Source organism: Colossoma macropomum, unplaced genomic scaffold (genome assembly GCF_904425465.1).
Source record: "Colossoma macropomum unplaced genomic scaffold, Colossoma_macropomum, whole genome shotgun sequence".
NCBI lineage: Eukaryota > Metazoa > Chordata > Actinopteri > Characiformes > Serrasalmidae > Colossoma > Colossoma macropomum.
Genome location: NW_023494801.1, coordinates 13145934 through 13171229, shown reverse-complemented (window position 1 = coordinate 13171229; position 25296 = coordinate 13145934). Strand labels below are relative to the sequence as shown.

Below are 25296 nucleotides of genomic sequence, written 5' to 3'. Positions count from 1 at the left end.
AACTTATGATAGTCTCCTTGATAGAAATAGTTCACTGACATTATACAACATATTATACTACAAATAACTTATAACTCCATTATGTTGAAATGATGCTTTGTTACTGTGTCTTGAATGGAACAAACATATGCTATTTAGACTCCTAATGTCAATACAATGTCATTTACTTAATAAAACTTCATTTGACATTTTGCGAATACTCATTTCATAAATTTGAAAGTTTAAGCTTTGTTGTTATTTTGTAAATATGTTATTGTAGCCTATATGGTATGTAGCCTTCAAGCAAGACAAAGTGTTTCCATATTGTGCAGGTTCATGATCCCAAACACCTGAGTCATATAGCATGCTTTTTTAAACAGGTTTTAAATCTTTTGAGAACTAAGAGAGTGTTGGCTAATTTATTTATTTATTTAAGGTAAATAATTACATCTATGAACAACCTGATCTTCTAAAGGTGTGTAACAATTTGTAGGAAGTGTTACTTAATCCATGACTTTGTGTAAGTTACTTGTTTTTTGCCTGAAGCCTGGCCAATCAAACTCAGCTTAAATCTTTCTTAATGTTGTAAGACAACTCTGTTTGTCTTTCTGAAAGTCATATTGTGCTCTAAATAAAACATTAAATACACTGAACTGAGGCATCATTCTAACTGTTCTAGCTTGAAATTTATAATTAAAAGTCATCAGTTTTTTTAATTTACATGTGGTAGAATTATGTGTTGCAGTGAGTTTTAAAGGAAGTTAAGAAGTCAGTCTCAGATATAAGCACATTTTCTAAAATTTATCATGGAGGTACTGAAAAGTTCAAAGACATTGTGCTGGGCTACCAGTCATTCTATAACCAGCTAGAAGTCACCACACGTCTCTTCCTTAAAAACAAAGACAGTACTAATAATCCTGTAATTTTATGAAAGATGGTAGAATATTTCAGTGGAATGAAATTGGCTTTGACTCAATCAATGATGATGACAAAAGCTTCCTGAAACTTTTAATCATCGCTTTATTTTTTGCAGCACTCATAACTTGAAAGGTAGAACTAGCACAGACAGTTATAGTTCTTCCTTTTTTAAAGGCAGTCTTGATGACCCAACTGTTTAAAGGTTTTACTTGTTTAAGCTCTTTGGAGACTTTAAACATTTAAATAGCTCATAGGACTGACAAGAATATTTGTTCTGGTGCAAATATCATTCTTATTTCATTTTATTGGAACTTGCTAATTTCTTCACTTATGATTTTGTAACCCATATTTTAACCTTGTTTTTAGAGTACTATTCTTAAAGTTTAGAGAGTAGCCTGTGTTGCTTTTGTTTGCAAAGATTATATACCATTTGCTAAACTTTCCATCTGTGTGTTACTTGGTTTCTGGAAAATGCAAATATTCTTTGATAAGGTTCTGTTCTTGAGCCGTTACTGTTCACATTGTGCATCACTGAGATTATCAGTTTGACTGAAAGCTGTAAATGAATTTCTGTGCAGACAACAATGTTATTTATTCTTGGGCCTCCTCTTTAACACTGGTTTTGCAAGAGCTGAAAAAAGATTTTGGCTCGATTCAGTGTTCCTAACTCAGTCGGTTGAAGAACGTATGGACAAAATATACTATTCTCTAAGCCAAGCAAAGTTGGTGGCCCTTATGGTCTGACTGTCCACTCTTTAAATGGTGCATCTATGACTCACTTGCATGACTGAGTGCATTTTATAAATATCTAAGCATGTGGACTGATGACAGAAGGCCCTTATGGGTTTGCAAAACATAAGACTTAAACTAGGACTTCCATTCCAAAACAGCACGTTTTGATTATAGAAACAATAGAAGTTGCTCAGACTACTATTATCAGTCCTTGATTATAGAGATGTAATGTACATAAATGTTCGTACTTCAGTTCAGAAAAATTTTAATGTTTTACAACAGGAGTGCCCAGTCTTCACAAATAGCCAGTGTGGCTGCAGGTTTTATGCTCCTGTTCCTGCCCCTACATGCTCCTGCTTTGCTTGAATAAAAAAATCTGCTGCCACACAGTCCCTTTTGCGAAGAACATTGGACACCCCTGTTTTATATCATTGAGCAGTGTATTTAATCAGTAGTGGAAGAATACCTTCCCATCGCTGCAAGCTCTATTTTAAAATGGGCTGGCTGTCATTGTTCATTAGAAGAACATAAGTTTTATTTCCAAGACTTTGTTATATTGTATTATGTATTTTCTCGCCTTTAGAAGTACACACCAATATACCTGATCACAGGATAGTTCTTATTGTTAACTCCATGTTCCTCGACATACTAGAGAAAGAACCCGTTTTTTTTCCTGAAGTGCCCTATACTGATTTGCAATGACCCACAATGTTTTACTTTGTGTCACTTTCAGATGGCCAGTCCATTGTGCTCCATAGATTTTTAATTAGTGATGTTTTGTACATCATGGTTTAATCTACTGTACTATGTAAAAGTCTGAGACTGTGCTTCATTTCCAGGGAAAGTGGTCAGCAATTACAACTTGAATATATAAACTCCAGCAGTAACAATAATATGACATTTTCTGTTTTTAGGGTGTCCATCCTCTGCCTTTATCACAGCTTCCATTCTTTCAAGAGATTTGCAGTTTTGGTGCTCTACCAGATGTTGCAGGTTGTTTGGAATCTATTTTCACTGTATCATTGAGTTTTTTTTTTTTTATTCCAATTACACTCTCAGAAAAAAGTGCAGTACCCCTCTTGTCAGTGGGGTGGCACCCTCAAGGGTACATCTCAGTACCTTTAGTCAGGACACATAATTGTATCAAAATCTATTGAAATTAAATTTGCATTGACTCCTCACACTCTCCACGTCTCCAGGCTTTTTATTTTATTGTTCTGTTCTAAAACATTAGGTTATGAAAAGGTACAAATATGTACTTTTCCACTATGAAAAAACTTATTTAAGGTGCACAATTGGACCTCAAAATCACTGTTGTACCTTTGAGGGCACATTTACATTGTTTGTATCTTGATGAATGAATGAAATGTACCTCCACAGTATCTTTATTTCTAACAGTGTATGGAAACTCTCCTTTGTCTCCTCTGACTTTTGTACAGTACAGTATTTCACGTGTTTCTTAATTTATTTCTGTCCATTTCCATCTGTGTTTGATCTGTGTTTTAACATATATGTTTGTATTTTATTTTTTGAAGGCCCTGCCGAAAATTACAACTTGGTCTTAGTGGACATGTTTATATTTTCATTTTTGCAACGCTTCTGACCAATAGAAGAGGACATCCGTCCCTGGGCAGTATGACAGCATAGCTCATACACTAACAGTTGTAGGCTATTAAAAACTAGAGTGTATATCGTGAATATGGTGTGTATTCCTGAAGCAAATATTCGCTTTCTGTAAATATAAACATGGAAACATGGATACGGTTGATTAAATACATTTTTTTTAATCTGAATTCATAATGAAAACTGCATGACCACATCGATTCAGTTAGTTTGATTCCTCTTCTGCCACCTTCCGGCCAAAAGCCGCCACCACAAGTCTCACGCGACAGTAAATGTGCCCTTGGACACGATTTTAGTTTTCTTTTGATTGGAGTGGTGGAATGTGCTTTGAAGTGACCGGTGTTCTGTGATAAGAGGCTTCAGTCAGCCAGAGTGACGAGTTCTTCGGCGTTCGTCCTTCACGGGCAAACAAGGTCACATCAGAGGTCTGTGTGAAGCTCTGATTTGAACACGACTTGGAATTTTACGATTCTGAAAAAAGGGGAAAAAAACGGTTAGCCTCTCAATGACGACACCGACTGGAGGTTTTACAGGAACTCTCTTTATTGAATTGTTCTCGCTCTGATAGTCACCCGGGACATTGTGCGTGTGTTCTTTGACTTAATTGTCTGTTGGCGGCTGTAAAAAAGTCACTGAAATACACAACAATAAAAGAATTCATCCATGTCCAGTGATAAATGCTGGCTGTCCAGTTCGCATAAAAATGGAACATAGAATTTGAACCTCTTTTTAAACCTCTTTTATTATAATTATTTAATTAATGTATTATTTTTTTCTGCTTTTCCATATTCCAGTTTATATTATGGGCTTTGGTGGTGTGTGATTAGTAGTATGGATGGTGATTACTCAACACAATTTAAGATAATAAAACAAGTCGACCAAGAGAGAAGGGTTTTCAAATGTGCTGATTTGTCGAATATGTTCTTTGTGTCTTTCTTTGTGTCTTTCTTAACGTGCGTCACTTCTCCATAGAGATTGTGCAATATCGACATCTTGTGGCCGTTGAGCAGTATGACAGTTGTAGGATTTTGCTGCTGTTCTATATAATTCCTGAAAATGTCAGAATTTACTAGTTCAAAACAAGACATGTTCCACCTTCATTGCTACTGAGTATTACGCTGAGGAGAGTCCTGAAAACTTTAATTTGGTGTCTTTCATTTAAATAAGCACAGAATATTGATAATAACAAGTAAGTAAAAAGACAAATGTGATGTGCAAGAAGATGATGTTCATACCAAGGTTAACTAAGCCAGAGTTGAATTGGAAACACAATGGGAACACAAACTAGCTGTAGAACCCTTTTCACTTCTTGCTAAATCATTAGTTAATTCCTCACATGCAGATGAAAAGAGATGGGGGCTACCTCTGCAGTAGACGTCAGGATGAGTTATGGGTGCTACCTGGGGCTTCTCTGCATTGGATACAGCTGGTGCTTATGTGGAGAAATGTTTAGCTATGCTTTGGCATATGGCACATGGATGTCCTCTGTATGGCTTTAAATCATATATGTGCAGATCCTACTCAGAAAGAAACTTCACATGCATTTTTCCTAGTAGTGTGAATGGACTGGCCTATCTGACTAAAAGATGATTCCCATCACGTTTCCACGTACACCTTATGGACATGCCCACAGAATATATCAAATCATCTCTTTTTATTCATCTGTTTATTTATTTATTATTTATTAAACTTTATTTGAATCAAACGAAACCATCAACAAGCTCTTATATATATATATATATATATATATATATATATATATATATATATATATATATATATATATAACCCCTCCAAACACACACACACGCGCACATGAGCAAAAATTCATCCAGTAAACATTTAGTTTAACATAAAACGTTACCTATATGGAAATATGCATATAAATAAAATCTGTTCTGTTGAGGTTCTTGAATTATTTCTGTTCTTTTATCGCTGCGCCATCTAGGCTGTTGTCTGCGCGTAAATTGCTGTGGGTAATGGCGTTTGGTAAAATTAAAAAAAAGTTTAAAACATATTAATAATAAAAATAGACATAATGACAGAAATTGTACACAAACCAACAAACAAATAAAAAATATTTATTTTGAATTTACATGACTAAAAATGACTGTACATTAATAAAATGTGTTATATCACTTATCAAACAGGTAAATACAACAATTCTGTTGATTTTTTTATTTATGTGATAATGATTACCACATATTTGCATTATGCAAATTTAAAACAACATTCTTTTGGTGTGAAAATACATAGTACAAAAACAAACCTTTTCACAAATTGAGTGACTGTTTCATTTTCAATAAGCTTTATATTTATGGTATAAAATATGTGTGTCGCAAAATAATAGCATTTTATTTAAACAAATATTATTGCGTTAAAAGTTAGGTCTACATTTGTCCAACAAAGAGAAAAATATATTTGTTTTTAGGATGTTTTGTAAACACTTTACACAACATATATTTAACCCCTAATATCAGTATCTACATGGTCATATGTAGGTCACAAAGAGAATGTGCCAAATACACTGACGCGACACTTAATGCAAAGATAACACGTTTTCCTTTTTTCTTGAGGCCTGTGTATTGTTGTTCTTTAGTATGCAATTTTATTTGTTTTTTAAATATATTTAATCACAGTCAAATTTTTGTCGGTCTTTGTCAATCGATTTTAAAAGTCCAAATTCTCATGAATATGCAAGAGTTGCTTCGGAGAAAAGGGTATTTTTTATCAATACTTTTGGTATATTTATGATCAATTGTACTAGTTTATAAATTGCATCAAAACACAAAAACTCGTATAAAACAATAAAAGCACCATTATGGTAGGGCTGTGCTGACACTGTCCATCCAAAATTTAGAAACAGTCGGCAGCGTGAACTTGTAAGCATTTTCAGAATATAAGCATTTTGAGATTGTCTTGATCCTGTTTAATCAGCTCAAAGCACTTTCAGCTTTTAATCAGTTATATTAGTGCATAGCCATTACGCACATTACGCACAGACTTGCGCAGAACAATCTACATCGCATTCAACTCTGAATATAACTTAAATTTTGAACATATTGGATCTTACTCTTGAAATAGGATATTTAGGATAATTTTAGATAGGAAAATATTATTAAACGTCAAAAACTTCGTAGTTTTGTGATATATTTAATACTGATCAAACTACTTAATACCATTCATTCTGTTCATCTAGAGACATTGTGAGCAATGGATTTGAGAGTAAAATTCTTCTAACTTATTTTTATACCTACGTGCTTTCTTGGGACATAAAGAGAAATGCTTGGCAACTCAGATTAGACTACGGACCATATAAGCCCCATTTATTTACAGCTCACATGACACAACTATAGTTACACGGCTACTTGACTAAAGGCTGCAAGGAAATCGCCTACCTACGCAAGACTTCGAAGTTCATTATCTGATGTGTCTCTCCAGTCTGATACACCAGCGTGCGTTTGCTGCTCAAACAAGATCAGAAAGGATGGTGCTGTAGCTCACAGGTCTAGCGCGGAAAAAAACCCTAAATAATACTGCTCTCTTCTCCTTTCCACACCAGGCACATGCTGTTTAGTGTCTGGCAGTAAAACTTTACAGCAAATGGGGGGTTCAGTTGTCATGGCTACAGTTAGCCTACATTCGTTTTGGCCAAAGATCGCCTCGTCATTTGGGTGGGACTAACGATTCTGTTTATGATTAAAAACTGGAAAGCATGCTGTGCAAAAATGAGCCTTGTATTATCCTTTCTTTGTTGCTTTCTTTCACTGGGAAACAAAACGAATGTGTTGTCCAGGATTTGACGCCCATCCCGCCGTTAGTCTGCCGTCTCTGGGTTTACTGCAGCTGGCCAGACAAAAACCAAACAACCGCTACTTAACGTCCTTCCGTCGTCAACGTCAGAATTTCTTTTTGGGGTGGAAGACCTGAAGAGCGAGGCCTACAAGAGTCTGGCGCAGTTATTAAGAACGGAGTGAACATGTGAAGAAAGATGGATTTAGAAGTTATCCACCTGCTGATCGTCGACTTATATCTAGAATGTGCTGGATTAGAATGTAAGTTATATTTTGTTTTGGTGTGTTTCCTGTTTTAGAAATTCTCGGTAAAACCGCGCTTTTGAATTTGAAGTTCATGTAAAAGTCTCCAACACGGACGTTATCCTGTGGCTTGCTTTTGGCTTGTAACAACATGATCTCTATAGCTCTTTTCCTTAAACGACGAGCCCAATCATGTTAAATTTAAATTTGGTTAACCACAATTTAAATATTGCCCAATGACAAATGGACACGACGCAAAAATACAGCAGGCAACAAAAGGAATCATTAAGCAGAATTAATCTCTTTTATAAAAGTTTCACTGAATAACAAAACAGTCTATTAAGTTAATAATTGTGGACCTGCTGATATAGACACGTTGAATAAGCGAGTTTCGAACCAAAATAACAGTTCACTTAGGCCATGCATTTAAGTCTATGTGAATGAACACAGAACTCGAAGACTCAACGTGGACTTGGCTCCTGTGATTTCGGTCGTAGAGCGACATCTGGAGGTGAATTTATTTGATATAGTGTCTAAAAGACAATGTTTCGTGTATTTTTGGTTATTTATGTTAATCATTTTAGCACTCCTTAATCAATAATACATATGCAAATTTACTATTTCGAAGTTTTTAACAGCACAAAGTTTAAGACATGAAAATTCCTTAAACTAAACGCAACTCACTGTGTCTATTCTAATACAAAACAGCAGCAGATTTAATTCGGCAAACAATAATCAATAACACAAAAAATGCTCGCAGATAATAACTTACTGATAAGTACATTCATACAATATTATATTATTTTCGATCTATGCTGAGTTAGAGAGAAAGAGAAAAATTTAGTATGCATGAAATATTTGGTAAGCATGTAGGCCCGCAGAATTGAGGGGAGTTTCAACATGTTATTTTTATCAGATTTGTGAGTCTACTGTTTAGAGGATCCCCATAATATACTACGGAGATACCCATTTTGAGCTATCTTTGTAGATATAATAATAATAATAATAATATACTCACACATTCACTATCGAGCATGTCTATATCCACAGCTAAGAGCCATTTTTCTTGTAATAATGTTGTTTATGGCAGCAAAAAAATATTATATTGATATATCATTTTCATCATATGCAATTGGTCGATTACAAAGGCGTTATATTGTCTTAAAGTTCTGATCAAATTATACTCAACCTTGTCGTGTTTCTATTATTATTATATATTTTTAATATACAGGTTTAAGGTTGGAGATGACTTTTTAGGGTTAAGGATTGAGGTAAAGCGTATATAACTGAGAGAAAGTCATCGCTTGATCAAGCACTTGAATGAAGCAGTCCTGCAAGGGGAGGAGCTTGCCCGTGAACCACAGTCGCTATTGTGCTCTGGGCTGTAGGAAGCCTGCGAGCGCCTAGCTGGCTGAAAAACGAACCGTGAGCGATCCTTTCGCCTTGGCAAAAAATATGCCGTAGCAATGTCATACTCTGAAAGGTCTGTTTTCGCGCCCACCGAGGTTAAATCTTTGGCTAGCCAAAGTCTAAAGGGACACTTGAGCATGGCACAACAAGACGCCCGCCCTGACACGGACTGTCAATTGCAGACTAACTGGGCAATACTGTCAGAGTCTTTAGCATTCCAGACAATAAACCAGCATCATCTGTCACCGGTACAGGAAGCTATGGCTCTTTCGCGGCACCAAATCCACCATGGAGCTAGGACCTGGGAAGATTCGCACTTGAGTTCTGCTCGGGTTTCACAGGTCAGCGCATGTCCTTTTAGTGAATTAGGCCGAAAAACCGTCTCTTATCTTACCCTGGACTCGGACAGAAATTCAACGCAGCAGCCTCTCGATGTCCCAGTGTTCAGTAGACTCATGACAGAGGTGGGCTCCATGAACAGCACTGGCCACGTATCGGGCTATTTCCGTCCAGAACCGTCCTGTTACCCCGGACACAAAACCCCAACATCGCATAGCACTGCCGGCGCTCTCCCGGTCAGCCTGCCGCATTCCCACCAGTTGTACAACATCAGCTTCTCTGGGCAACCTTATCCGCACTCTGACAGCAAACCTATAAGCCATAACTTGACATTCGACTGCACAGAATGTCCAAGCCAAGGGAGGGAAAGCTGCAGAAGTCGGGACGCTACACTCACCACTTTAGACAAATGTCAAAGCAACGCAGACGCCACAGAGCCGCCTTGTTTACAGCAAGACAAACCTTTTACAGACCTTTCCAAGGACGCCAAACCTCCCCGAGACGAGGCACAAGGTGGGTATACAAAACTGTAAGAAATAACACGGGATAACACGTCTCCAGCTGACCAAAAGCACGTTTTATTTCTTTTTACGAACGTTGTTAACAGTAATAGTCGAGGGAGCACAAAAGAAGTTAGCGAACTGCTAAATTAATAAATTAATTTATTGCACGAAACCACCCCAGACAGAGTGAATTGCTCTTTCACACAACGCTTCAGAGAACATCAAAACAGCGGAAGGCTCCATTGTCAACTGGGAGCCGAGTGGGCCAGGTGTGTTATTGCTTTAGGGCACGCGAACATAGCAAATAGACCACAGTCAGTTCACAGGATAAAACAAAACGCGGTGTCTAATTCTGGAAGCATTAGTTACTCTTCATGCCGGTGACTATAACGCTCAGTTTAAATAAACTAATTAACAGCAAGATGCATTTAGCGTAGGACTAAACGAAAAATGGAACCCACAGCTAAATTCGTGACATGCAGTTAAATCGTGGAACTGAATTTATTTGTGGGTTTCTCTTTAGCTGTGTTTTTTTTATTTCTCAGTAAGCACTTCCTTCTTTCAGTTGTAGAAGAACACATTTCACACACTATTTTTTCATGTTTCACTTTAAATTTATCACTTTCAAGCAAATGTGACACACATCTGGGAGTGGAAATCTACACACAGAAGCCGAAGTGTGGCATTTTTTTTTTCTTTGGTAAACTTTACCACAGTTTCGAAAAGATCCACTGCTATATTTTAATGCCTTTTTCGTACGTTCTTTTTATTAGTATGAAGGCCGTTTCAACGACTCCAGATCCAGGTTGGGCTGAAATCATGTTCAAACACATCTAAAGTGAGAGATATTTCAGTAAGATATTAGGAGCATGAAGTAGCATTTTCATTCGAATATTAACTTTCGTGTTATAGGCTTGATTAATATATCCGGTGATGTGTGTACAATTCAAAGGCACTGGAGTAAAGAAAACGGTTAGACCTGCCCAAATAGACCCAGAATAATACTCATTTTGGTGCTTTTTTTCTTTGAATACTTTTGGGGGGATGATGTGTTTTCATTTTTTCAAATGCACTAGAACAAGCTCTTTTTAACAAAACAAGGGTTTTGGTTTCACAAAGAAAGCAGATTCCCTAATTCATGTGCGAAACTTCAAGGCTGTGTGGACATAATTGGAATCTTCTGTACGTTTCAGTTTCTCCCACTACCACACGAACTCTTTCAGTCCATGGCTCAGTGGCACACAATCCATAGCAGAAGGCTAATGGGTTTACCTCTTGTCATAAAATGTCTGCTTTATTTCTTGTCATAAAACTAGCCTGCTAGTGCCGCAGCGGCTGTTATTTTTGTTCAAAAAGCGTCTGTTCTCTCATTTCAGCTGAAGACGTGACGTTCGATAACGCTACGAGAGGCTGGTTGTCGGCGAAAGCGGGGAGGAAGAAGCGATGTCCTTATAGCAAACACCAAATCCTGGAACTTGAAAAAGAATTCCTCTTCAACATGTACCTGACTCGAGAGCGCCGCCTGGAGATCAGCCGCAGCGTCAATCTCACTGACCGTCAAGTTAAAATCTGGTTTCAAAATCGCAGGATGAAACTAAAGAAAATGACGCGGGAGCACAGGACAAGGGATGCGGGCACTCATTTACCCATGTGATTTGTTGTGGGTCATTGTAAAGGCTTACCAACGAGACTGTAGCCAATATAGCAAGGACTGAATATTCAGCACACTTGTTGGATTAAGTTAAGGCTGACGGATTAGACAGCTGATTTCACATGAAGACGAGACCATTTTCTCAGCATTGCCAATAGAACGCTTTGTCATAAAGCTGGCTTCAGTGCTGGCTTTTAAAGTCTTTCATGACCTTACGTGCACTTTATTGGTTCCATTTGAGCCATTTCCTCTTTCCTCAAAAGAAAATATTTTTCTTCTCATTCCATCATCGAAGACTATTGTTTACAGTTTATGTGCAGAAAACCACGAGATTATTTATCGGTTTTATTTATTGTGGATAGGGCGAGCAAATAAATTGGGAACCAATAACAAAAATAGCACAATAAGTGGCACACAGTAAGTTAAAAAAGAAAAATAAAGCATGGCTACATCAAGCACAGGTAGATTAGTTTTTGGGATGCTGAAATTTGATTCTAGGTGGAGGTAAAGTTTGTCTGCTTCCATGACATGGATGTTTTTTCTGGTCAACCGCTGCTGGTTGCATTTGATTGTTTCTGATTATTAGTAATTTTTGATGTGGAAAATCTGGCATTTTGAAATATTAATAATAAATGTAAGTGATCATACAAGTATAAGGCGTATTCAAAATTCTCAATAGACCATTTCGCAATATTTTTTGATGTGATTTAGCACGAATTTTGATCGGTTGCACTCAATAGCCTAGTGCACTGCAAATTTTTTTTTGTGGTGTTTTAACTGAAAATAAAAAAAAAAGATACCAGGCCACTTAAAAATAGATTTGATTGAACTTTTATAAATTAAATGAATGGATAAAAAAACAGGTTAATGTTCTGTTGATTAACACTCAAAAATTAAAAGGCAGCCAGGTTACTTAGATTTCTTTTTTTTGACGGTGTAGTCCCGCTGTAGTAGATCAGATTGCGGACACTAAATACGTGTACGACCCATGTATGGTCCATGTATTGCATTTGTTTATGTGGAGAATCTGAGTTGACTGAGTTTTATTTTTGACTTTTGACTTTTATTTTTATATTTTTATAAACCAGAAAAGCATCTTTTGAAATTATTCTAGGAGATATTCACTTTAGCAGGTTTAGAAAAAAGTACATCTATTACTGACATATTAAATGTCTGACTGATGTCCACTCTTTTCCTTTTTAACGCACAGCAGTACTGCGTATCGTTGAGTTTTAACATGCCTATCGGATTCCAGAAAGAAGACAGGCTAGTAGATCTACAACTGGAATTCGAAAGATTAAACTGAGATTCACAAAAAAAAACTGTAAATACGTTTCCTATATTTGAATAATGGCTCAATGCTGCTGATAAAATGGAGAATGTAATCTTAGTTACTGAGTGTGCGCGTGCACAGCAGATGTCTTTGCTCTTTCTGGAATAGTTGTTGAACTCTGCCTCGTAATCTTGAAAATACAACCGTACGAAGTTCAAAAGTCAAGTTGCAAACAACAGGATGTTCAAGGATTTATTAATTCAGCTTTTAAAGTCCACATGGCCTTCTAGTCCTGAGCCCTTGTTGGAGATCAGTGAACTTTCCGCCTTAAAGAAACGTTAATAGATTATCTTTGTCTTGGAAAGGCAGGAGAGAATGAACCTAGTCTATATCTCTCAGGGAATGCATGAAAAGATATGGCAATTTAACAATATCAAACGGAGACGTGACCTTCATGTTATTCTAATGTCAGAGAGGTTTTGCCTTCCATCTCTGTTTGAAGCGAAGTTAAAATGTATCTCTATTATCGTGTGTGCCTTTCATTTTTCCCAGGCTGCGCAGCTCGCTCTGAATGGTTGGAGGGTTAAAAAATAATTCAGAACATATGCGGATACAACGCACAAAATACAGCTGCTGCCCTTTTGTTTGAGCCAGTGACTACGTCTGTGCTTTTGGGAGTCGCCATGTTTAGAGTCCACAGTTCCCAACGTCATTGGCCACACAGGGCCCCCCTTTTTAACAGGGGCAATCGAGTCGCTTTTTATTACTAAGCCAGGCTGCTGAAGTCAAAGGACCGGATGTGCTTGTGAACTTAAATGACTTTATACCCGGTAACTGCTTTGAACAATCGCCTGAAATTTCGGCATCATAAATTAATTTAACCTCACAACACGTGCATGTTAACAGCATCATTCTGGGCTCTATATATTATGTTTTATCTTCTTTTTGCTTTAATGTATATGTCTTGTGGTGTTAGTTGTACACTCTGAAGAGACACATGATTCCCTGCATTTGTCCAACCCTGCTAAAATCCGAGTGGACTCTCCAGCACTCCAGCTCAGTGTTTCTCACCGTTTGCTGGCGCGCGTCCACAGTTTCACCTTTGAACGCACAGAAGGTCAAGCTGGTGTGTGATTTAGGTAGTTTCACGTTGTTGGGCTGGACGTTTAATAACACAGGAACCTGAAACTGCCTGGATTACTCCAGCTGATACACACCAATGCACCGCCGTAGCATTGGCAACCAAGATTTGTCCCTACTAAAGAACCTAAGACAATTTGTGCAAAATTACGCTTATAACAGTTTTATCTTTTGTCTCTAGCAGATCCAAAACATCTTGCTGACATTAGCTGACCTGTTGCACGCAGAGCAGCGTGGAGGCCTGGGATGACTTCTCAAGCCCGTTCCTTTGCGATCATCAGTTCATTTACAAACATAATACCTTTTATGAATGTTTCAGCGCACAGCAGTTGTAAATCTTCCCACCCAGAACACATCAGACTTCTTCATTTTCACACGAACCTGTTTTAACTCTTGGCCGGGGAGTTGACTAATATATGTCTGAAGGCATTGTTTATAGAAAGCTTCTTTTGAGCAAATATAGTATACTTGATTAATATTTCATACATTAATGTGTGATTTACTGCCATGATATCACTGTAACAAACTGTGATATAGTCTAAAAATGGCTAGAAAGACATTGTCAGCTAATGTGACGAACTACCACGTCAAATACACCGAAATGCATACCTAATGATAAAATCTTACAAAAAAAATGCAATTTAAATTAGTCTTTGATTGTGCACCACTGATTAGACACGTTAGGGAATTCCACTGATTTGTTTTTGTTTTTTTTTCTAAATTCCTGCATAATGTAAATACATCTTTCCGACTGGTTTGACGCGAAGAGGTTCACTGTAGAGACACACACCGACTCAGATTTTATGGTGGTGATAGGAAGCAGGGGTCGCAATGTCTGCAGATCTAGTATCCAAAACGATCAGTGAACCTACACATATGTTTTGAGTTTTGTATATGCAGTGCGTATTATGATAAAACAGTAGTAACTCTGACAAAAATGTTCTTTGGGAACTATTTGTCCTCAGAACGCCATGCATGTACTTCTCCGCCATGGCTAGATTTTAAAAACATGTTGTAGGCCAAAACTTACTCTAAAGACTGTCATACAGCAATAGATCAGCAATCAAGAAACATATAATAACTTTCTTTAATGTTCCTTTTGTAGGCATTGAACTCTTCAGACGTCTGGTTCCTATCACCACTGCTGCGAACTGTTCTGACTCCGTGCCATTCTCTAGAATGAAGACCCACTCTAAATGATTTCATCTTATTGTTTACAGTCTATCAACTTAATTACGAAGGTATTTTGAAAAATCGCAAATGCGCAAATGCGTGCTACTTTTTAACTCTATTTCGTCATAGAAGTCCATTAATGTGTGCGTGCGTGCGCTTGTGTGTTTGTGTGTGTGTGGTTTGGTTTATGTGCTTGTCTGGATGAGTAGTGCATGCATTCAGTGGCTCCGGTTGCCGTGCGAATAAGAACGATTATGGAAGTGTTAGATAAGTATGGCGTACGCTTAATTGAAAAATAAACTTTTTAAAATGCTCAGTGGTGTTGTTTTGTCAAACAACTTCAATGTCATTGGAACTGCCAGACTGGACCCCCCCACATCCCCCAATACAAAGACGTTTTTAGATTTGGTGACTAAATGTTACAAAAATCTAAAACTACATGCAGTAATTAGCAAATACACCGTGCTATCCCAGATATAAACGTTACGTGCTTACATATAAAGTTTACATGGTCCATGGTGAATAATAGCATGAACACTTCTGTCATATTTGTCATACTTCATGAAAAAATGCGATGCATTGACTTGATTCCATGAATTGCACATTAGTTGGAATCTATTACATCAACACCGTCTCGGCAGCAATTGTTTTGATATGATACATTTTATTCAAATGTGATATTTTTTTAGTGTACTGCTAAACTTTACAGAGCACATATGTTCGTTTATTGATATGAACAGACGTGCATAGTAGAAAATCGTGCTTTCTGTAATCACTCAGTCTAAGTAGCGTATACGCAGGTAATATTCACATTTAATTTTTTTAGTTTAGGGATGTTTTGCAACCTCAAAATATGTCCCAGTTAGATTATATAAGACATGAGATTTCGTTAAAAAAACATTCATTTATTAGTTCTTTTTTCATTTGCATCATATACAGAATTAGTCTAAAATACGACAACTGCAACCGAACGTATGTGATTTCTAGGTCTACTACTTAGTTTAAATGTTGTTAACACTTGGAGTGTACGTACCACTTAACTTGCATCTAAGGAAATTATTGTTATCTCTGGTGTTGTTTTTTGTGTGTGTTTTGTATTGTTGTTAGTTCCCATTAAAACTTGAAGGGTCATTACATACATAGACCTATGGTGCCTGAGCGGTGACATTAGGTATTATGATCAATGTGTTGAAGTTTATGTATATACACTCTTAATATTAAATCACGCTGCTCTTGGGTGTATTAACAGCAGTTGTATGGTTTATTACGGCTGTAGCAATTGCCATCGCCTTGTTTTAAGCCAGGAATAGTCGTCTTTGCCTTTGAATAGATAGATAGATAGATAGATAGATAGATAGATAGATAGATAGATAGATAGATAGATAGATGGTGGTCTTTTGTCTGCTATGCTGCAGATCAAAAATAACCTTTGTACACAATCAAGTGAAAGATTTTAGACTGAGACGTGGTTAACTTTGCCCATTCATACCGTTGACAGCTGCTTAGCGAAGCAGGGATATGATCCTGTACTAGTGGTGATGTATTCGGGAACTGAATATGATCCAGGCAAAGGGCAATACTTTCCAAAATGAATGAGAGATGTGCACAGTAGTAGAAGAGTTAGTACCGCATTGGAATTGCGGTGTGGGCAATGCATAGCCACTACAGGTTTGAGGAGAAGCTAAACTGTTTACATTTTGAAATTATTATGCATGCCTTTATTTTATTAAAATATATAAACTATGCAATTCGTCTTCGCCATACATTTATTTTTTTTATTTTGGAACATATCGTCGCTGTCCAAAGAAAACATATATCTCCAAATAGTAACTTTACAGGAGAAGGCAGAATGTTCTTAAATTTTAACGTAAGTTAAAGTAAGAAAAACTTATTTAAAGGCATTTTGAAGCATTGCTATTGATACATTTGTCATTGTTTTTTCACGCAATGTAAAGGACAGCTGTAGGGTTCAAATGATATAGAAAAAATAAAAATGACAAAAATGGAGCTATGTGCTTTTTTTTGGACTGCAACGATAATCAAAATGCTAGAAGATAAAGACACAAACGCAACCCACAGTGTTTAGTTTCTAGGCCTTCTACTAATTAACTTAAATGATCAGGAAAGCAGTAAGGTTTTAATTTACCCTTTAGGTGCTTCACATTTTTGTGGTTTTCTGGCTTTCCCAGAGCTTATTGCACGAATGTGTCTCATTATGACATTGGCCCTGTTTACTCATAGTTACAGGGTGTGTATAAAATTAGCTCAGTGCCAAATGCAAAATTCGCATTTTTTAAAAGCTACATGTAATAGCGCAGTATTAACTAAACTACTGTTTTCTTAAACATTCAGATGACGAGTTTTTAAATATCTGTCACAGTTGTGCATTAAATAATAATAAAAAAAGCACAAACCCTAAATACTTTTACCTTTATTGAACTTTTCCTTCATTGGGAGGCACCTTGTTTTAGCTGGACGTGTGAGGAGGTAATATTGTTTATATGCTGGACGTTTAGGAAGACAAAAGAGGCTAATGTGCCAAGCAATATACAAAATGTGACGTCACAATCAACATATAGCGCTTTTAGCAATTCTCTGTATGTCGATTGCAAAAAAAATAAAAAAAAAACGTTTCAAAGCAAGTGTGTCTAAATCGTACTTTTTTCTCGGGAGCGCGTGCACGGAATGCTACGGCACACTCGTTTACGGTCTTCGCCACAGGCAGTATATCAGGTCTATAAAAATCAAAGCTGCCTGATGTAGTATTTTATTATAGTATTAAACGACCAAAAAGTTCAAGTAGTTTCTTCCATAAATACAAGAGGATTGTCGCTGGGTACTGTTTAACACACTCGTTAAGAAAAATTACTGTTAATTTCCTAATAAAACTCAGAATTATCTCCACGAGCACTGAATAAGACCAGTCTGCAGCTAAAGAACACAGGCAAAGGCTGTGAAATGTTTCAAAAGAATGTTACAACAGAGCAAACTCTTGTTAAAAGATGGATGAACTTGACAGACTGATGATTTTGTCTTCATTTAGGCACCTTAATGTCCTTGAAGGCCTCTTGATACATTTTCCATACGCAAGCTGAGAATAACATGATAAAACTACTCTTTAGCATTGTGAATGCTCTGACACATTAAACATGCGTCTGTTTATTAAGAAGAAGAAGAAGAAGAAGAAGAAGAAGAAGAAGAAGAAGGAGAAGAAAAAGAAAACCAGAATTCTCTCATTTCTTTGTGTGCCATTGCCTCGAATAGGCCTATGCATTTTTATTCGTATTGTCAAAACGTTGTATAATTTAAGCGGATATTTCCCCGACAGGTTGTAGATATCTTACGATATATAGACACACTCCCATTTTGCATATTACATAAACAAGACAGTTTATTTAGAGGGGAAAATATGGATAGCGCAAGAGGAGGAGAGCTCTGCGCAGCCCCTTGGCGGATTGATTTACGCCCCATTGACTCTTTATCAGGCTCGCGAAAAAGACTGACCAATCATTTCGCTCGAAGCACACAACATAGCAGCCCGGCTCTACTTTGTAGGCGAACGAGTGGAGGCAGCATTGTGGTGAGGGGGGAAAGCCCAGTTCTATGGTACACGTTTTCCCTTCAATGAACCGTACGTTGTATAATGTCCGAGAATGTCCATTTCTGGAACTCTAAGCAACTACTATGTCGATTCCATCATAAGTCATGAGGGAGAAGATCCGAGTGCTGCCCGATTCTCCAATGTACAGTACTCCAACTCCAGGCAAGCGGGAACTGGGGAGCATCCTGAATTCCCGTCGTGTAGTTTTCAGCCCAAGCCTCCCGTGTTCAGTTCAACATGGAGTCCTTTCAGTCCCCACACGTCCAACGGCTTACCAGCGGTCTACCATCCTTACATCCCAACGCAGCCCGTGCCTTCGACGGACACCCGGTACCTCCGCACATGGCTCGACTGCGCCCCGAGAGCCGAGCCACTGCCCGGCCAGAGCCAGGTCAAAATGGAGCCACTGCTGGGACACCTCGGGGAGCCCCCAAAACTCGGAGGACAGCATGAATATGTTTTGGAATCCTCCTCGGCTCGGGAGATGAATTCCAGCCACGGCTCCGGATTTGAAGACAGTAAGGACATTTGCGAAGGTAGCGAGGACAAAGAAGGACCAGATCAAAGTAAGTTATAAAACGAGGAAGTGAACTGTCTGTAAAGCTTTTAATGCTGTCATAAAACGCGAACAAAGCGGCCGAGACCCACAGCCTCCCCACCCAGCCAAGTTTGCTCATGTGGCAGGCAGAGTTCGAGAGACAGCATGTTTGTTTGTAGGCGACACGATTGTAGAACTTTGCAAGTTTTGCATGCTTTTGATTTTACAATCCCATGATCAGACGATGTTTGCTTTTCTTGTTGTTTTTTTTTCTGTCGAACCTGAGCCACGTAGGTGGGAGTAAAGGGTGCTGATTGTGACTTTGTTTTTCCTCGCTCTCAAAATTGGAATTTTGGACTCTCTCTCTCTCTCTCTCTCTCTCTCTCTCTCTCTCTCTTTCTCTCTCTCTCTGTGTGTGTGTGTGTGTGTGTGTGTATTTGTGTAACAAAGCCTGTTATTCGCGCTTCAGCGCACCTTAGGGTTAAGCAGCCTGTTTTTTTTTAGATCAGCAGTGAATGATTTTTCCCCAAAGCTTCTCTGTTTAGCCTTCATAGCTCATACATTATTTCGAGCTTCCGTGGCATGTTACAGTACATCCCTAATATCCCTAATATCAAAGATTTATTAACGTATTTTTTTATTGTTATTGTATTTTATTAGCATTTATTATTAATAATAACAACTATAACCAATGGACCAATAGACTGCCCCGTCTTTGATATGACCTTTTTTTTGAACGTGAAAAAAATCACCAGTAGACGCATTTGTTGTGGTAGGGGTCTGGATGCAAGTGATTCTGGTACATGCGAGAGTGGGCTTCAGCCAGTCCAGAGAATGAGGGCTTTCTATCCCGGAACCAACAGAGACGCATAGTATAAGCAAGGATGATTCATCAAGATGTACCCTACCAGCACGTATTCATGGTTGCTCCCCTAAAGAGACAGTGAAAAGAAATACGTAGCCTGGGTTCTACTGAAAGCCTAACACTCTAAAAATATACTTTAATCCTTAATCGACGGGGGCACGTGTCTTGACAAACGGTTGCTTTCGATTTGGGCGGACTGACGTGGAACGGACATTGATTTTAATCCGCGAAGTAGTCTCGATCAACACAAATACTAATGGAATGGTGCGCAATAGAAATCCCCATTGTGCTGCCCTGGGCGGCGTTCCAGTATAAACTGTAGGAAAAAGCAATGAAGTTAGGAATTACATGGCCCTCTTTGTGCTCGCGGCTGCCCATGAGAAGATATTGCCCCCCTCCCCCGCCCCCAAGTTTATTAAGTTACAAGAGGAGCCAACATATCCATTAATTGTTGTATGTGGGCTCTCTGGGACGTATAGTGCAAAAAGGTCCCGAAGAAAAACGGTGCAATCAAAACGCAAGGAAATGTAATAACATGCTTTCCAATATGAAAACCCCCATTTCTGCCAAAACAATACGAAAGAATTGTCAAGAGGCGTTGCCATAAATGAGACTGTAAACTTTGACTGCGTTGTTGATCTTTTTTTCTGTAATGGATTACATCATGCGCCCTTTTAGTGTTTACTGTTAGAGATTATGTCTCAGAACTGTCTCCTAAGTAAGAATGTGGTAGACTACACATATCTCAGACATGTCCTCGAGGCCTACCTGACTGACACATGCATTAATCATTCCTGATAGGAAGAATCTTCCTATTCGTGATATAAATAGAATTGAGTCACAAGATTTAGGATATCCGAGCCAGTTGATGTAGAACTGGAGTGCGTGTTTCGGGGAGTTAGACGATAGAGTTTCACGGGTGGAAGAAGAATGGCTGCATCCAGGGAAGCTGGGCTGGGAGTTCCCAATTCACTAACGTTCGTGCTCGTGACCCTCAAGCGCTAGGTCCAAGTTATGTGCCCAGTATGCTAGCTTCACGCGACACGACAAGACGTTATAATGGAACCGTTTCTGAGCTTGGGAAAAATGTCAACCTCTTTAGTGGGCCATGGGTCAAAACGCACTTCTACCTCGCTCGTTTTCAAGGTATATGCATATCCAACATGTTTCTAGACTTATGAGCGCTCGCAACATTGTATCTAACCGTGCTCGAGATGCAGTCTCCTTATATGTCTCATCCCAAAGGCGACTTAGTGGAAACATTTTTGAACTCCCATCTGCATTCCCGAGGAAGCCACTGAGGGAGAAGAAGCCTCTTTAGAGAAGCTCTTCCGTCATAATTCTCTCCACATTTCTCCCTAAAAGGAGATAATATCATGTCACTAGCGAGCGCGGTTTAGAACGCGTTCCACTATGGTTAAGCTGTTGTAGGGTGAGGCAAACATAATTGGAACGTCGCGGCAAAGATGAAATTCATAATCTGTTTCTTATATGAAGCTGTATTCACTGCTGTCATTGCACAGGTTGTAGACACCAGTCGTTTTTCTGGAGTCATCAAGCCTAACTCAATTGGGCCGCACCCCAATGTATCATTAACTCAATTTCTCCAGCCTTATATAATAACACGAGGGTGTCTGTAAGTCATTACGAATGCACAAAAATAAAAAAAGGCTGACAGGGCCTCTATGGAACTCGAGTGATGCTAGCCTGTAATAATGCATATACATCTCTAGTGGTTCCCCAATATGTTTTGCTCTTATGGTATATTTTTAGCAGTGCTGCCTGTCTGTAAACTCCAATTATAAATGCCTGTGTGTAGGATATATTTAGCCGGTGTTGAACGTTGTACTTTCACTCATTAACAGAGTGTTTTTGTTTGAAACGCTAACTGAGTTGTCATTTGCAGATGATCCATCAGCCAACTGGTTACATGCCCGTTCGTCCAGGAAGAAGCGATGTCCATACACGAAATATCAAACCCTGGAGCTCGAGAAGGAATTTCTCTTCAACATGTACCTCACCCGAGACCGGCGACACGAGGTAGCGCGCTTGCTGAACTTGACGGAGCGGCAAGTTAAAATTTGGTTCCAAAACCGAAGGATGAAAATGAAGAAAATGAATAAGGACCAGCCCAAGGAATGAGGGCAAAAAGAAGCTATGCCCAGTCTTTAACTACCATCTTTAATCTAAAGTATGCATACCTCTGGACAGTGATACAAGGAGTGTTTGTAGCCTGTGTGTTTACCCTACTTAAAAAAAAAAAAAACAAAAACAAAAAAAAACAAACAAAAAAAAAATTCTGGGATGCAGACCAACAGAGAATACTTAGACATAAATATTCTTCACCGGTATTCTTTTCATGAGGCTACTTGGTTGCAAAGCAGAACACTAGTCACGAACTCAAACTAGAAAAAAATGAAACTATGTAATTCATACCTACTAATTGTCCTTTATTTTAAATTTCGTTTCCACCATTCCTTCTTAACGTAAATATACCTACGGCTACTTATATTTTTACTAAAAGAAATGCAGAGTAGACATCGTTATTTTTCTTCTCTAATTTGTAAAAGCGTTATTTTGGCAGTGGGGTGATTACGCCTTTAACAAAATTGCGGCATTATTATTATTATTATTATTATTATTATTATTATTATTATTATTCGTTACATTTGATGTTTCCTTAGATCAAGGGAACTCTTTTCAACGCCGTTTATGGAACAAATATTCAGGTATTCAGTCATTAACAGGCTAGCTCTTTAACTTTTTTTTTCTTTTTTACATTTCATTTTATTTGAGGGTCTTAATACTGGAATAAAAATAGGAATGCCTTTTCCTTAGCTTTGCCATGCTCATTTTTAAGTCTATTATAGCAACATATTTCTTCTTATTGGATGAAATCCTTTTGCTTTGGTAATATGTAATACTTTTGAGTTTAAAATTTACTTCCACCATCCTGTGTTACTTTACGTTTAAATAAGACATTAAAACATTGATAGATTTAATAAAAATTATGTTTAGATTACATACCAATCTAAATGTCATATAGTAACAACTTCAACATTGTTTTGTAATTAGACATTAACTGTACAGGCCCTTACGTATTCCAGTATGTATTTAAATATTGCCCCAATTATGACATCAAAGAACGAATTAACTTATGGACGATATCTGCTGGATGTGTTTCTATGCGTGTAGTTAGCGTGTTAGTAATAAAATAATTCGGCCATAATGAAGTATGATAACCCAGCTGAATACACATTCAGTCGCATTTACGTGTATAAATGTTTACATACATCAGCGCATGTCTTGTAGATAGGTTTAATTACCCTCTTATGTGATTTTGAATTAGCTAGTAAAACTGAAAGTTCTTTCATATGTAGTCTTAGTATGAGAATTCTAATTTATTGTAAATACGATGTTTTTTTCTCTTGGTTTCGGTGGATTGCGTTTTACATTGTGTTAAAAGGGATGAGCTTTGAAGAGTTCTTATACTTGAATAAGCAGGTAGACGTGTTCTTTCTACTTTCAGATAATGTTTACATGTTGTTGTCAATTTGTGTTGTCAGAGATAACTATTATGTTCCAATGTTGTTCGCTCGACCTTGTATTGCTTTGCTTGTGCAGAAATCCCAACATGTTTGCATATGTCTATCTTCTGTCAACTAAAAGCCTGGACTTTTCTGGAGTCGCGTGCACGTCTGTCTGCAACTTTCAACAGTATTATTGGAGTGTGAGACACCATTAACCGACTCCTCTCTAACTATGACACCCCCCCTCTCTCTCTCTCTCTCTCTCTCTCTCACACACACACACACACACACACACACACTTCCTTTGGCATGCTGAAATCGCTCCCCCTTTTCCTTCATTTTTTTTGATCATTTATTGTAGAAAATAACAAATTCCCTGGATTTTGGAAACCTTAGTGAAACGCTCTCTCAGTCACGTAACCCAGTGCTCTTTTTGTACACAACTGCTCCTGTTTTTCTCTCTCTGTGCGATGGCACGGCGGATGCTGGACTTGTATTAAAGGTTTACATAGAACACTATATGAGTTACTACCTGGGTTCTTGTCATTTTTGTGTCTACATGAATATGTCTATATGAATATATATATATATATATATATATATATATATATATATATATATATATATATATACTATAGTAGTTGAACACTGTGGTTATTGTCAAGCGGTTGCATACAGAAAATATGTTGTTACATCAACACAATTGCTTTCTTTAAGTTGATTTGTTTTGCTAATGATTGTGTTCATGTAACATATTTCATTCATGTGCAACCACCTGACACATTGACACATTTTAATAATGTCAGTTCAAACTTTTTTTTCAGTGCATGCAGTAGCTTACTGTTCTTCTTTGAAGTCTTCCAAAGGGGCTCTTTTATGTTATAAAATGAAAAAAGACAGAAAGAAAACATAACCACCACCAAAAACAGCAACCATGTTTACGAACACGAGCAGCTAACTTATTTACAACGTAAGCGTAAACGTCTCCCTGTAACTCCTGAAGTAAATCAGCGCTTATCCTTAAGTGCCCTCATCCGCTGCATGTCGAAGAGAAATGCTCTGTAGTTTTCAGTACCACATTTATTTTGTGCTGTAACGAGGGGCATGTGTTGCAAATATGCTATCGTGCGTCGGAGCATTTGTCTCGCATTGAGGATGAGGGGAACGTGCATGTCATATGTGGACAACCGAAGGGATTTTGGAGGAGTACTTTCTGGATCGACTTTTGTTTTGCTTAACACCAGGCTGTAATTAATAACGATGTCAAACTAAACCATCTCTGATATTTCCCACTCTAAATGGAGTCTCTCTTAGACCAGGCTAGTCTTCATATATTTCATTATGTATAAGTTAATTCGACATAAATGTGAATGCAATCTTCGGTCTTTCATCCGGGCACCACTGTATTTAGCTTAGCCGCATTAAAAATACACCAATATTTTGCTAACATGGCTGCCTAATAAAATAAACACAATAAGCCTATTATAGGTCAAAGGTCCTATTTTCATTTTTTGTCCATGTTTGCACACAATTCATGAACATCTTAGTGGAAAAATTAGCTATTTATTAAACCAGTAGCCGCTGTAGATTTTCCTTCAAACAAAAGAAACAAATGAAGAGACATTGAACGAAGATGCTAAAATCCCCCACAGACCGTAACAATTAAACAATTCTTGTTTTGAAGGCAGAGCCAGCAGTCCTGGCCCACAGATGTGTCAAAATTCATAACCATATAACGTTCTAATCCATTCTGTTCTTTTTGCGGCCATAGATTTACATTCAGAGGATGGCCTGTACACCTATATTCTGGTGCGTTCTTTTGGATGTTTTGAAAGGAAACAAACTGCTAGAAAGGATGTGCACTCGCACTTTGGAGGAGGGAATGGGAAGTCGACCGTCATAAAAAAGAGAAAGAAAATTCAATTCAGTGTGCCGCAATAAAATAATATGACTGCAATAAAACTTTATAGGGTATACATTTCTG

General features: G+C 37.9%; 2 protein-coding genes across 2 annotated transcripts; both read left to right on the top strand.

Annotated features, from left to right (window-relative positions):
• Positions 1-8888: 8888 nt before the first annotated feature.
• hoxb10a (homeobox B10a) lies at positions 8889-12799 on the top strand. Its single transcript, XM_036590540.1, has 2 exons — positions 8889-9551; positions 10918-12799. Exons 1-2 carry the CDS (start codon positions 8960-8962, stop codon positions 11193-11195), a joined length of 870 nt encoding a protein of 289 aa, XP_036446433.1. The 5' UTR covers positions 8889-8959; the 3' UTR covers positions 11196-12799.
• Positions 12800-18133: 5334 nt separating this feature from the next.
• Positions 18134-22032, top strand: hoxb9a (homeobox B9a). The gene is made up of 2 exons (XM_036590541.1): positions 18134-18945; positions 21689-22032. Exons 1-2 carry the CDS (start codon positions 18432-18434, stop codon positions 21922-21924), a joined length of 750 nt encoding a protein of 249 aa, XP_036446434.1. The 5' UTR covers positions 18134-18431; the 3' UTR covers positions 21925-22032.
• Positions 22033-25296: the final 3264 nt, after the last annotated feature.

Excerpts from the sequence above, each read along its gene's own strand:
- hoxb9a (XM_036590541.1), top strand. The coding sequence starts at position 18,432 with ATGTCCATTTCTGGAACTCTAAGCAACTACTATGTCGATTCCATCATA. Across the intron at positions 18,946-21,688 it reads CAAAGAAGGACCAGATCAAA|ATGATCCATCAGCCAACTGG; the intron begins GTAAGTTATAAA and ends TGTCATTTGCAG.
- hoxb10a (XM_036590540.1), top strand. The coding sequence starts at position 8,960 with ATGGCTCTTTCGCGGCACCAAATCCACCATGGAGCTAGGACCTGGGAA. Across the intron at positions 9,552-10,917 it reads TCCCCGAGACGAGGCACAAG|CTGAAGACGTGACGTTCGAT; the intron begins GTGGGTATACAA and ends CTCTCATTTCAG.